This window comes from Balaenoptera ricei, chromosome 19, assembly GCF_028023285.1.
Source record: "Balaenoptera ricei isolate mBalRic1 chromosome 19, mBalRic1.hap2, whole genome shotgun sequence".
Lineage (NCBI taxonomy): Eukaryota > Metazoa > Chordata > Mammalia > Artiodactyla > Balaenopteridae > Balaenoptera > Balaenoptera ricei.
In genome coordinates this window covers 36229271-36242194 of record NC_082657.1, presented here as the reverse complement: position 1 = coordinate 36242194, position 12924 = coordinate 36229271, and the positions used below count along the sequence as shown (strand labels likewise).

At 49.6% G+C, this 12924-nt stretch overlaps 1 protein-coding gene and 1 pseudogene across 5 annotated transcripts in view; one reads left to right on the top strand and one right to left on the bottom strand.

Moving 5' to 3' along the window:
* The first annotated feature begins 174 nt into the window (after nucleotides 1-174).
* LOC132352954 (nucleic acid dioxygenase ALKBH1-like) lies at nucleotides 175-1342 on the top strand (annotated as a pseudogene).
* A 5795-nt stretch (nucleotides 1343-7137) lies between these two features.
* Nucleotides 7138-12924, bottom strand: part of ADGRG5 (adhesion G protein-coupled receptor G5) — a 31041-nt gene continuing 25254 nt past the window's right edge. For 4 of the 5 annotated variants that reach the window (XM_059904065.1, XM_059904064.1, XM_059904062.1 and 1 more), the window contains 2 exons: nucleotides 8639-8916; nucleotides 7138-8259 (listed from right to left, as the gene is read on the bottom strand). In XM_059904065.1, coding sequence (XP_059760048.1) covers nucleotides 8171-8259; nucleotides 8639-8916 — 367 coding nt within the window. In that variant the 3' untranslated portion in view covers nucleotides 7138-8170. Of the gene's footprint in view, nucleotides 8260-8638; nucleotides 8917-11805; nucleotides 12069-12924 lie in introns of those variants that run through there. The other variant, XM_059904066.1, reaches the window with a different exon arrangement.

Sequence of the window (12924 nt, the reverse complement as noted above, 5' to 3'; positions counted from 1 at the left end):
TTGAGTTAATATATGTAGGGAGCATTGGGTACATAGTAAGGGTTCCCTCTTACCATTATTAGGAAGAAAATGGGGCTCAGAGAAGGAAAAGCCTGAAAACTCACAGCTGTAGCAATTCCACACTTACTTTCATTGTTTTTCAACAACAGGTTGGAGACGAGGCCAGGCAGCGAGATGGGGAAGGTGGCAGTGGCCGTGGGCTCTGTGGCGATGCTGGCAGCGGACCCTGGGGAGGACGACTTTCCGAAGCTTTTCTGCTTCTGCCGGCAGAGCCGCCCCAGGACCGCAGACCTGGGAGGGGTCACTGACTTCTTGGCGGCCCAAGCAGCCCAAGGCACGGAGCCTGGTGCCCCCAGGGTAGTCAAATCTCAGCTAAATGCGTCCCCAGCCAGTGACCACGATGCATACAGAGCAGGACTTCAGCTGGCCAGCAGGTGGCGAGCCTACGGACTGCAAGCCTATCCCGAATTTATTTTTATCCCAAACGCTTCCTCACAGGTCACCAGCGGCATTAGGTGAAGCAGTGCCTTAAGTTATATTCCCGGAAACCCAATGTATGTAACCTGGACAAACATGTGACTAAGAAGAGACCCAAGATTTGTGGGAATAGAGCAAAGAGCTTCTAAGGTATAAAGAAGTGTATAAATGGAGACCCTGAAGTTTATTAGAGAAACTGCACTGGGTGACCCTAGGCTACCATTGTAACTGGGACGGTAAGAAATACTCTGCAGATGACTACACACCTTTCCCTGCTGACCTGACTTTCCTCTCAGAGTAAGTGGACACTGCCTGTGGATTTCAGGGTTTCCGAGCTGAAGCGGGTATCCTGAATTACTAACGATTAGACTCCACGCTGGGAATCCACGTAGATAAATCTGAACTAGATCACTCCAAACCCCTGCTGTCGTTCAGCTTTGGACAGTCTGCCATCTTTCTCCTGGGTGGCCTCAAAAGAGATGAAGTCCCCATCCCCATGTGTATGCACAGCGGTGACGTCATGGTAATGTCAGGTCTCAGCCGCCTGTTGAATCTTGCAGTCCCTAGGGTCCTTCCCAGTCCAGAAGGGGAGAGCCTGCCTTGCTGCCTAGAGATGCCTCTCCCAGCTGACCTCCCCAGAGACTCCGTGGTGGAGCCCTGTTCTGTGGAGGACTGGCAGGTGTGTGCCAGCTACTTGAAAGCTGCTTGTGTTGACATGACTGTCGGACAGGTGCTAGCCATAGGTCAAGACTGCCCTTTGGAACCCATGGAGGAGAATAAAAGAGACATCCCCACAGAAGTTTCCTGCCATCTGGATGATGAGAATAGCCAAGGAAAACGAGCTTGGTTAAACCCTGACTGCTGAGACTAAGAGAGCCCATTCTTTGACTCAGGCAGGTCTCACAGTAAATGACCATGCTGTTTTGTATTGCCATAGACTTTAGCACCGAGACAAGCCAAAAACAGACTGGGAAAAATTCATCATGGATCACACTGTTGCCTTGGAACGCATCCTGAAGAGAAAACTGATTAAGCACTTTGTTCAGAGAAGTGTTTGACATGGTCCAGTCCTGGTTAGGTTTTGGCACTAACGTATGTGAGAAGTCCGAGGAAGTATGAGCTCCCACCGCAGCCTTCTCAGCCTCACCATTACCTCTGAGAGACATAGAAGTGAGTTTCCATGTCTATGGAGTCTTCTTTTTTTTTTTTTTGGCTGCACTGCGCAGCTTGTGGGATCTTAGTTCCCCTACCAGGGATCGAACCAGGGCCTTTGGCAGGGAGAGCTTGGAGTACTAACCACTGGACCGCCAGGGAATTCCCTCCACGTCTATGGAGTCTTTAAATACCTCAGGGGACTTCCCTGGCGGTTCAGGGCTTAGGACTCCATGCTTCCACTGCAGGGGGCATGGGTTCAATCCCTGGTCGGGGAACTAAGATCCTGCAAGCCACGTGGCACAGCCAAAAATAAAATAAATACCTGAGGTTTTATTGATGGGAAACATAATACCCCTCCCACCACCCCATCTAGTGATTTGTGATAAAATTGTGGGTCCATGAACCAACCATTAGTCTTGTCTTCTTAATTCTTCCAATCAACATCAAATTCTTTGATCTTCTCTGGCCTTCACAGAAGAATCTTATACACATTAAGACAATGGAACTGGAAATCACATCCCCTGGAATAGAAAGTAATCACAGTTCTCTCTCTTGCCTAAAAGGTAAATATATATAAACTCAAGGAAAGGGGAACAATAGTTACTCCAGATGTCTTTTTGGTCTCTAAACTCTTCCAGTTGGCTTTTAAATGCAATTTTAATTGTTGGACTAAAAATGTCCCAAGGGTATTCTGTAACTGTTTAATGCACGAATAAACTTAATTTCAAACTAAAAAAAAAAAAAAAACAGGTTGGAATCACATCACTCTTCTCAGAAACCAGCTCCCCTTTGCCCTCCAATAAAATCCAAATGCTGGAGCCTCCACTACCCTTCCCCCTCCTCCCCTCTCCCTCCCCAGAGGTGTCTTGAACTTTGTGGCTGTCACTCACTCACTCTGTCTGTATAGCTTAGTAGAGTATCCATGCTTAGATATCATTTGCTTGTGCAGGGTTTAAAACTAAAGAGTATCAAACCATGTATAGTCTCTGGGATTTGAGTTTTTCAACTCAGCACCACGTGTCTTAGATTCATCATGTTGTTGCAGCATTTCTGCGATTGCCAGCAGTGCTGTCATGAACACTTTCAGGTGTGTATCTAGATACACCTGCAGGGCTTCCTCTCAGATAGAATCCTGGGAGTGCAATGGCTGGGAAACAGGTGTGCCACTGTTATCTTTACAGAGAAATGCCAAACTGTTTTTCCACGATGCTTGAATCACTTTACGGTCCTGCCAGCAATTCTGAGAGTTCCTGCTCATCCATATCCTAGCCAACATTTAACAGTGTCAGATGTTGCACTTTTTACCAACCAACTGGGTAGAAAATAACGTCTCATTGTGGTCTTCATTTCCATGTCCCTGATCGCTAGTGAACTTAAGATCCTGTCATGTTTTCTGGCCATTTCATCTTTTGTGAAATGCCAGTTCATGGTTTTTGCTCATTTTTCTCTTGTTTATCTTTTCTTACTGATCCATAGGGGATCTTGATACCAACTCTGTGCTTACATCTTTTCCCAGATATGGCTCGTCTTTTCACTTCTTTTCAGGTGTCTTTTGACATCTGGAGTAACTATTGTTCCCCTTTCCTTGAAACAAATTATTTTTAATTTTTTAAAAATTTTATTGTAGTATAGTTGATTTAAAATGTGTTAGTTTCTGATTTACAGGAAAGTGAATCAGTTATACATATACATGTATCCACTCTTTTTTAGATTTGTTTTTCCCATATAGGTCATTACAGAGTATTGAGAAGCGTTTGCTGTGCTATACAGTCGGTCCTTATTAATTACCTATTTTATATATAGTAGTGTGCATACGTCAATCCCAATCTCCCAATTTATCCCTCCCCCCTTTTCCCCCTTGGTAACCATATGTTTGTTTTCTACATCTGTGACTCTGTCTCAAACAGAAATTATTTTTGATGTGGTCAGTTGCATCTTTTCATCATGGTTAACACGTTTTTGGTGTTTTCTTTAAGAGTTGTTTCCCCACCCTGAAGTCAGAAAGATATTAACCTATATTTTCTTCAAACAGTATTAAAGTTGTGCTTGTGACATGTAAGTCCTTAATCCATCTAGAGCTGATTCTTTCTTTCTTTTTTGGCTGCCCCACGCGGCATACGGGATCTTAGTTCCCCGACCAGGAATCAAACCCGTGCCCCCTGCAGTGGAAGCACAGAGTCTTAACCGCTGCACCGCCAGGGAAGTCCCTAGAGCTGATTCTTGAGTACACTGTAAGGCAGAGATTCAAGTGGACTTTTTCCCCACATGTATAACCAATTTTACCTGCTCTACTAATCACATGGTCCCTCCCCCTCTGGTCTGCCAGCTTCCATTGTCATAAATCAGAGTCCCACACGTGCCTCCTCTGTTTCCAGGCTCTCTTTTCCATTCCTTTGGTCAATTTGTTAATCCCAGTGATAAATTTCCAAATATGTAGGGATATTTTAAATTATATCTTTGTTATTACTAACTCCACTGCACTGAGGTCAAAGAATGTGCCCTAATAGCAATTCTTTGAAATTTTTTTGGAGGTTGTTTTCTAATCTAGTATACTATCAATTTTTGAAAATAGTCCATAAGTGCTTAAGGAGAATCTGACCGTGGGAGACAAAATTCAATTAATGTCTATTATATCAAGTCTGTTGCTTATGTTGTTCAAATCTTCCATATCTTGGCTAATTTGTTCAGCTTTGCCATCAATAATTAAGAGAAGCATTTGAAATATCACATGCTGCTGGTGGATTTGTCTCCCTAGTCTATCAGTTTTTCAAAGATTTGTCGAAGTAAATTTGCAGATGATAATTCACTTTTGAAGTGATACGGACGTTCATAAAAGAGAGAAATAACTATTGTCATGGGGGAAGGGCAAAGGCTATGGAGGCGAGAGAAGGCCCCATCCTAGATTTTACAGGTCAGGGGCAGCTTCCTGGTCCAGACACAGGGAGATCAGGAGAGGCTGCAAAGCTGAGATCATAAGGGTGTGTTGCCATCTTTCTGCAAATGAAAGTCCTGAGGGACAGTGTTCCAGGCGGCTTGTGCCAAGGCCTGGAGGTGAGAAAGGACCTGTTCAGGGAACTTGAAGTATTAATAGTTCAGGGTGGCAGAAGCAAGGAGGATGAGGAAGGAATGGTGGGAGACGAGTGGGAGAAGTGAGCACAGGTCAGACCCCCTCGTCTTTGAGCTCCGGAGGGGAGTTTGACTACAAGGAGGGGGAGGTATGGAAGGGTTTCAGCAGAGAGGGACATGGTCAGGTTACAGGATGAAAAAATTCCCTCTGGCTTCTGAGTCAAGCTCAGACTGGGAGTGGGGAGGCAGGGAGGCCTGTGAAGAGGCTCTGTGGTGGATGGAGGCTGGTCTGCACCATGGTTGATGCGAGGGGCACCACAAGGCAGAGCCCTTGAGCATCCTGGTGGCAACCTTGGCTGGCAATGGGAGCCCTGGAGGAGGAGCCTCGAGTTGAGTGCAGGGCTCATTCAGTGGACAGAGGGGTCCCCAGTCAGCACAGGGTGGATTGATTTGAAGGGTAAAGAGTGCACACCCCAGACTCCAGAGCCAATGCTCCTTTCTAAGAGTGTTGCCAGACTTAGCAAAAGAAATAAAGAAAAAAATAAGTAGACAGAGATCTACAGGATAAAATTTGAATTTCAGATAAACAGTGAACATTTTTTTGTATCTGTCCCTCAAATTGGGCATCCTGTATTTTATCGGGCAACCCTCATTCAACCCTCCTCCCCCCATACACACACTATGTCTTTCTGAAAAAAGCCAGCAACAAAGCAACATAGAAACTGCTAGTTTGTGGCCTTTCTGGCTTCGACTTGTCATCCTTCACCACGGGCCTCCTCGGAGACTCTGGCCCTGAGCAGTGAGCCCTAGGCTCCTCCAGCTCCATCTTCCGCTAAGTCTGGAAGCCCCTGACAGCTGGGCCCGGTGCCCAGTCTGGGCAAAGCCAGGACCCCGCTGGGAGTGAGGGGAGGGCACCGAGGCCCATCAACGGCCCCCTCATCCCTGCCCCCCACCCGGTTAGGGCGTTTCCGGGAAGTGGTCCCTGCCCAGCGCCTGAACCCCAACCAGGCTCAGGGCCACATAGCTGGGGCCGTTTCCTAGAATTACCAGAACGATTCTGTGTCACTGTGGCCACATCCTCCCTGGGGCAGCCCTGGGCTTGGTAGGATCTAACAGGCCAGGTCTGGGCTGGGGTGGGTCCCAGGCAAGGCCCTGCTTCAGTGGGCTGCGGACCCAGCCTGGGTCACCGCTCCCCAGAGCTGCGCAAGAGAGGGGCCGGAGGTGCCCATGATCCTCGGCACCCGCATTGGGACGGGGGCCCATCCCAAGGCCTGGGGAGCCTAGTACAAGCTAGGGCTGGCCAAACTAGGGGAGCTCGAATGGGGGCTCACATCACCCTGAGAGAGGCAGGGGGACACTCTGCTGGAATCGGAGTGGGAGAGAGAGCTCCTCTGTGGGAAAACTGGAGAGATTTCATGGGAGGCATGATAACTGAGCCCCTGAGAATTTAGATAGATCAGAGGATTTGGGAACCGAGGGGTAGGGGGACAGGTGGCAATGGCCTGGAGCCTGTACCATGTGAGGAATGTCCCTAAAATGACAAAAGGCCAGCAAGGCTGGACCAAAGGCAGCTCTGGGGAAAGTGGGGGAGGAGGTAGCGCAGCCGAGGGACAGCAGGATATGCTGAGCAAGGAGCTGGGCCTGTGAGGCCGAGCAGACCTGGACCTTAGAGGGTCGGCCTCTGAGACTCAGTTGACACGGTAATAATAATAACAAAATACGAATGATAACAATAACCATTTACAGAGCACTTACCCTCTGCTAAGCCTCTTTATATGGGTTATTTTATTTACCCTTCAAAATAGGTACTACTATTGCCCCTATTTTACAGATGGGAAAACTCGGGCACAGAGAGGTGGAGTGGCTTGTCCACGGTCACACAGCTGACAAGTGACAGAGCTGGCATTTGAGCCCAGGCAGTCTGCGGAGCCTGTGCCACTCACCAATTTGTGAAGGGCTATTCATATCAAGAAATGAACAGAGGGCAGAGGATCCCCCTGGGAGAAAAGGGATCCGGCTCCAATTCCCTCCCTGTGACGTTCAAAGTCACTGCAATCTATCTGATGGCCTGGAGCGGGGCCCTGAGAGCCCATCCCAGCCCAGCGCTCTAGTGCCAGGTATGCCCAGAGCATAAGACCCCAAGAGCCAGAGCGGGCGGCTGCGTTGGGAAAGAGAGAAATGGCTGTGTCGGCAGTGCTAGCATTCCTCCTGCTGGTCACCCAGCAGGTGCAGTCCTGGAGGCAGAGCCTCTCCATCTGGTGTGTCATGTCCACAGACAGGCGACCACAGCATCACCAGACATGGTTCTGAACCCAGTGGCTTCTGACATTGGCCAACAGTGCCCCCTGGTGTGAAGCCTGGGAAAGGTGCTCGCTTCATGAGTGGTCTCCCACTTGGCCTGACAGGACAGGTCAAGGGCAATGGTGATTTTCTACAACTGCGACAGCTAACAAAACATACAGGAAGGAAACTGAAATGGGAAGCCTGACAAAAGATTTGTATAATTTATACCAATTTATAAATACTTTAGGTGCCCACCAACTCCAAGAGAACAGACAAACAAGCTTGGGATTTAGAACCCACACCCTCACGCCTACCAGGTGAAATTCAATCCTGCCCAGTCATCAAATAGCCGGGTCACTGGAGCTCAGATGGAGGGGAAAGAGGCGCTCCCCTCCCACCTCCAGGAAGCCCTGTGGCCCCAGCTGCTGGTCTTAATGGCCTATGGGGGTCTGGGGAACACTGGAAGAGGAGCCTCTGGAAAGGACTGGACTTCCTGATCTTTGGGAAGGGCGGACTTGGACTCAGAGTCATCATAATTTGGGGGTTAAAGGAAAAGAGTCCTCAGGTACAGGCTGGTGAGGTCTCACACAGTGGGTGGGTCTCTAGGCACTGGGTTGGGGACCCCCAGCCAGGGCTGACCCTCTCCCGGAGGAAGGAAGCAGGGCCCAGCAGGTGTTTTCAGGGCAGGCCCAGGCCAGGGTGGGGATACCCAACCCACTATGACCTCTTCCTCCCTGGTGCCATTCAAACTGCATAAAGCTCTGGGATTAGGCAGGACCAGAGCCATCTGCCGCCATGTCACAGATGTGGAAACCAACGGTCAGTGAGAAATGACAGGCCCAAGGTCAGACAGTGAGACTCAGAGACAGGCATTGAAACGTGGCCTCCTGACTCCCAGGCCAGTGCTCTGGCCATAGGCCTGGCCAGCTGGGCCCAGGCACCAGGGGCAAGTATGCTGCCCCCAGGTGGGGCTGGACCTGCCCAGAGCACAATGCCTGGGGACGGAGAGCAACACGCTGCCCTCTGGGCCTGGAGAAGGCATGGAGGTAGAAAAGGCCCCCTGGAGGTGACAGTGGCCTCTGGTGTCCAGCAGCTGGCCTGCCATCTTCTCGAGGGGAAGCCAGGGCCTCCGGCTACAGGCAGCCAGAGAAGCTGGGGGCTCCAGGCCAGGAGGTCCAGACAGTCCAGACTATTGCATCATCTGGGAGGAGCTGAATGCCTCCATCTCTGCCTCTGAGCGGCGCCTCCGGGAGCAGAACCACAGGAAGAGGAAGAAACCTGCACGCAAAAGACTGGTTAGTGGAAGCATCGCAGGAACAGCGTGGGGCCTCCTCCAAAATCCAGGCATCTCCTTGGTTGGGGTAAGTGGGGCCTCCCTGAGGCCCAGCAGTAATTCTCAGAAGCCCTTCCTGTTGGAGGCCAGAAGGGACCGGGCGTAGGAGCTGGAGGACCAGCCACCGCTAGCCCATAGGCTGCCTTTGTGCAAATTACAAGGTGGCGCCCCTTCCTATGGGCGGGCGTAGCCCCAAGCCAGCTTGTCAGGGCCCAGATTTCAGCCCCTGACTCACCCCCTCGACCTGGAGCCCTTCAGTAGTAAACCTGTAGCAGCTGTATGCTACCCCCCTGGGGTTTCCTCCACGTCAACCACAGGCCCTACCGTAGAGCGAATTGAAGGTGGTGAAGAGGAAGAGCTGGGGCAGCAGGAAGACACCAAAGGAGAAGAAGGCCAAGGTCCAGGTGGTGCCCAGCAGCACGGTGAGGCCCAGCACGGTGACGGTATCCCAGCAGGCCCGCGGGCCCAGCGCCTTCTCCCGCGCCCGCAGTCTGTGCAGGACCCGTAGCGCCCAGGCCAGCACCACCAGGTTGAAAAGGGATGTGAGGCCACCAGAGCCCATGACCAGGACACCGTGCACCCAGGGGTTCCGTACCCAGCATCTGCAGGGGAGGGGTGAAGCGCTGGGGTTGGTGTGGCTCCCAAGGCTGGTGGCAGGGAAGCGACGGTCTCCTGGGCCTCTGGACTGCCTCTTGAACCCAGTCCGGTCTTCCGGCTCAGACCCATCATTTCTTGCCTGACTGCACACGTGGTAAAGTCTTGGGCTCAGTTTTCCAGCCAGGCCACCAGGTAGGACACACCTGCCACCTCAGCCCCCTGCCTGAAGCCCCTGCATGCCTCCTTTACCCTCCTTTACCCACCTGAAAACTCTTTCTCTCCTCCCTTGAACATCTAACCCTTCCCCCTTCCACGGCCAGCCCAACTGTCAACTTATAAGGTAGTGATTGCATCATTGGTCCATGGTCCTCTTTCCTGGAAACTTCTCCTTCCACCCACCACATGATTATCACCACCTCATCCCCATCTTCGTGCAACGGCACCAGGAGCCCCTCCCCACCTGGACTGGGCCACCGGCCCTTCCGTGAGCTGCTGCAACTCGAAGCTTGGTGGAGGGGCGCTCTCCATGTGTGGACTGAGGAGCCGGGGGGGGCAGCAGGAAAACTCCACCAAGGGCAGAGGAAAGATCAGAGAGATACCTGACAGTGGCCCCAGCCCTGGTCCTAGACCCTCCGTGAGGTCTTCACGCCCTTTGCTTCCCCCAAACACCTTCAAGGCAGGTGCTGCCTTTTACCCCATCAGGTCACGTGATTTCCGTGAATCAGCCATACGATCCTCATGGTGACCCTATGAGGCTTAGAAACGCACACCTGCCTAAGGTGGGACTTGAAGCCCCGTGGTCTAAGCACAGAGCCTGTGCCCCTAACTGTCACGATCACCTGCTCGGGCTCCTGTCACTGCAGTCACAGAGTCCTTGAACATTATTTTGGGGGTTCATCCAAGTGGATGAGTGTGGTGCTGGATCATTCCTTTTCACTGCCAGATGATCGTCTGGCAGGGGTGGCTCTATCGCATTTATTAATCCGGTGTCCTGTCAGTGGGCATTGGAGTTATTTTCAAGGTTTTTTAAAACTGCTGTTAAAGAAGATGTGGTACACACACACACACACACACACACACACACACACACACATACACACATAAACACAATGGAATATTATTCAGTCATAAAAAGAAGGAAGAACCAAGATGGCGGAGTAGAAGGACGTGCTCTCACTCCCTCTTGCGAGAGCACCAGAATCACAACTGGCTGCTGGACAATCATTGACAGGAAGACCCTGGACTTCACCAAGGAGGATACCCCACGTCCAAGGACAGAGGAGAAGCCACAGTGAGACGGTAGGAGGGGCGCAATCAGAGTAAAATCAAATCCCATAACTGCTGGGTGGGTGACTCACAGACTGGCAAACACTTATACCACAGAAGTCCACCCACTGGAGTGAAGGTTCTGAGCCCCACGTCAGGTTTCCCAACCTGGGGGTCCTGCAACGGGAGGAGGAATTCCTAGAGAATCAGACTTTGAAGCCTAGGGGGAATTGATTGCAGGACTTCTACAGGACTGGGGGAAACAGAGACCCCACTCTTGGAGGGCACACACAAAGTAGTGTGCGCATCGGGACCCAGGGGAAGGAGCAGTGACCCCAGGGGAGACTGAACCAGACCTACCTGCTGGTGTTGGGGGGTCTCCTGCAGAGGCAGGGGGTGGCTCTGTTTCACCGTGGGGACAAGGACACTGGCAGCGGAGGTTCTGGGAAGTGCTCCTTGGCGTGAGCCCTCCCAGAGTCTGCCATTAACCCCACCAAAGAGCCCAGGTAGGCTCCAGTGTTGGGTTGCCTCAGGCAAAACAACCAACAGGGAGGGAACCCAGCCCCACCCATCAACAGTCAAGTGGATTAAAGTTTTACTGAGTTCTGACCGCCACAGCAACAGTCAGCTCTACCCACCACCAGAGCCTCCCATCAAGCCTCTTAGATAGCCTCAACCACCAGAGGGCAGACAGCAGAAGCAAGAAAAACTACAATCCTGCAGCCTGTGGACCAAAAACCACAGTTACAGAAAGATAGACAAGATGAAAAGGCAGAGGGCTATGTACCAGATGAAGGAACAAGACAAAACCCCAGAAAAACAACTAAATGAAGTGGAGATAGGCAACCTTCCAGAAAAAGAATTCAGAATAATGATAGTGAAGATGATCCAGGAGCTCGGAATAAGAATAGAGGCAAAGATTGAGAAGATGCAAGAAATGATTAACAAAGACCTAGAAGAATTAAAGAACAAACAAACAGAGAAGACCAATACAATAACTGAAATGAAAACTACACTAGAAGGAATCAATAGCAGAATAACTGAGGCAGAAGAACGGATAAGTGACCTGGAAGACAGAATGGTGGAATTCACTGCTGCGGAACAGAATAAAGAAAAAAGCATGAAAAGAAATGAAGACAGCCTAAGAGACCTCTGGGACAACATTAAATGCAACAACATTCGCATTATAGGGGTCCCAGAAGGAGAAGAGAGAGAGAAAGGACCAGAGAAAATATTTGAAGAGATTATAGTCGAAAACTTCCCTAACATGGGAAAGGAAATAGCCACCCAAGTCCAGGAAGCGCAGAGAGTCCCATACAGGATAAACCCAAGGAGAAACACGCCGAGACACATAGTAATCAAAGTGGCAAAAATTAAAGACAAAGAAAAATTATTGAAAGCAGCAAGGGAAAAACGACAAATAACATACAAGGGAACTCCCATAAGGTTAACAGCTGATTTCTCAGCAGAAACTCTACAAGCCAGAAGGGAGTGGCATGATATACTTAAAGTGATGAAAGGGAAGAACCTACAACCAAGATTACTCTACCCGGGAAGGATCTCATTTAGATTTTTTTTTTTAATTTATTTATTTTATTATTTTATTTTTGGCTGTGTTGTGTCTTTGTTGCTGTGCACGGGCTTTTCTCTAGTGGAGGCGAGCAGGGGCTACTCTTCGTTGCGGTGCACGCGCTTCTCATTGCAGTGGCTTCTTGTTGCAAAGCACAGGCTCTAGGCATGCAGGCTTCAGTAGTTGCAGCACGCAGGCTCAGTAGTTGTGGCTTGCGAGCTCTAGAGCGCAGGCTCAGCAGGCTCAGTAGTTGTGGCGCACGGGCTTAGTTGCTCCACGGCATGTGGGATCTTCCTGGACCAGGGCTTGAACCCATGTCCCCTGCATTGGCAGGCGGATTCTTAACCACTGCGCCACCAGGGAAGCCCCCTCATTTAGATTTGATGGAGAAATCAAAAGCTTTACAGACAAGCAAAAGCTACGAGAATTCAGCACCACCAAACCAGCTCTACAACAAATGCTAAAGGAACTTCTCTAAGTGGGAAACACAAGAGAAGAAAAGGACCTACAAAAACAAACCCAAAACAATTAAGAAAATGGTCATAGGAACATACATATCGATAATTACCTTAAACGTGAATGGATTAAATGCCCCAACCAAAAGACACAGACTGGCTGAATGGATGCAAAAACAAGACCCATATATATGCTGTCTACAAGAGACCCACTTTAGACCTAGGGACACATACAGACTGAAAGTGAGGGGATGGAAAAAGATATTCCATGCAAATGGAAATCAAAAGAAAGCTGGAGTAGCTATACTCATATCAGATAAAATAGACTTTAAAATAAAGAATGTTACAAGAGACAAGGAAGGACACTACATAATGATCAAGGGATCAATCCAAGAAGAAGATGTAACAATTATAAATATATATGCACCCAACACAGGAGTACCTCAATACATAAGGCAACTGCTAACAGCTCTAAAAGAGGAAATCGACAGTAACACAATAATAGTGGGGGACTTTAACACCTCACTTACACCAATGGACAGATCATCCAAAATGAAAATAAATAAGGAAACAGAAGCTTTAAATGACACAATAGACCAGATAGATTTAATGGATATTTATAGGACATTCCATCCAAAATCGGCAGATTACACGTTCTTCTCAAGTGCGCACGGAACATTCTCCAGGATAGATCACATCTTGGGTCACAAATCAAGCCTCAG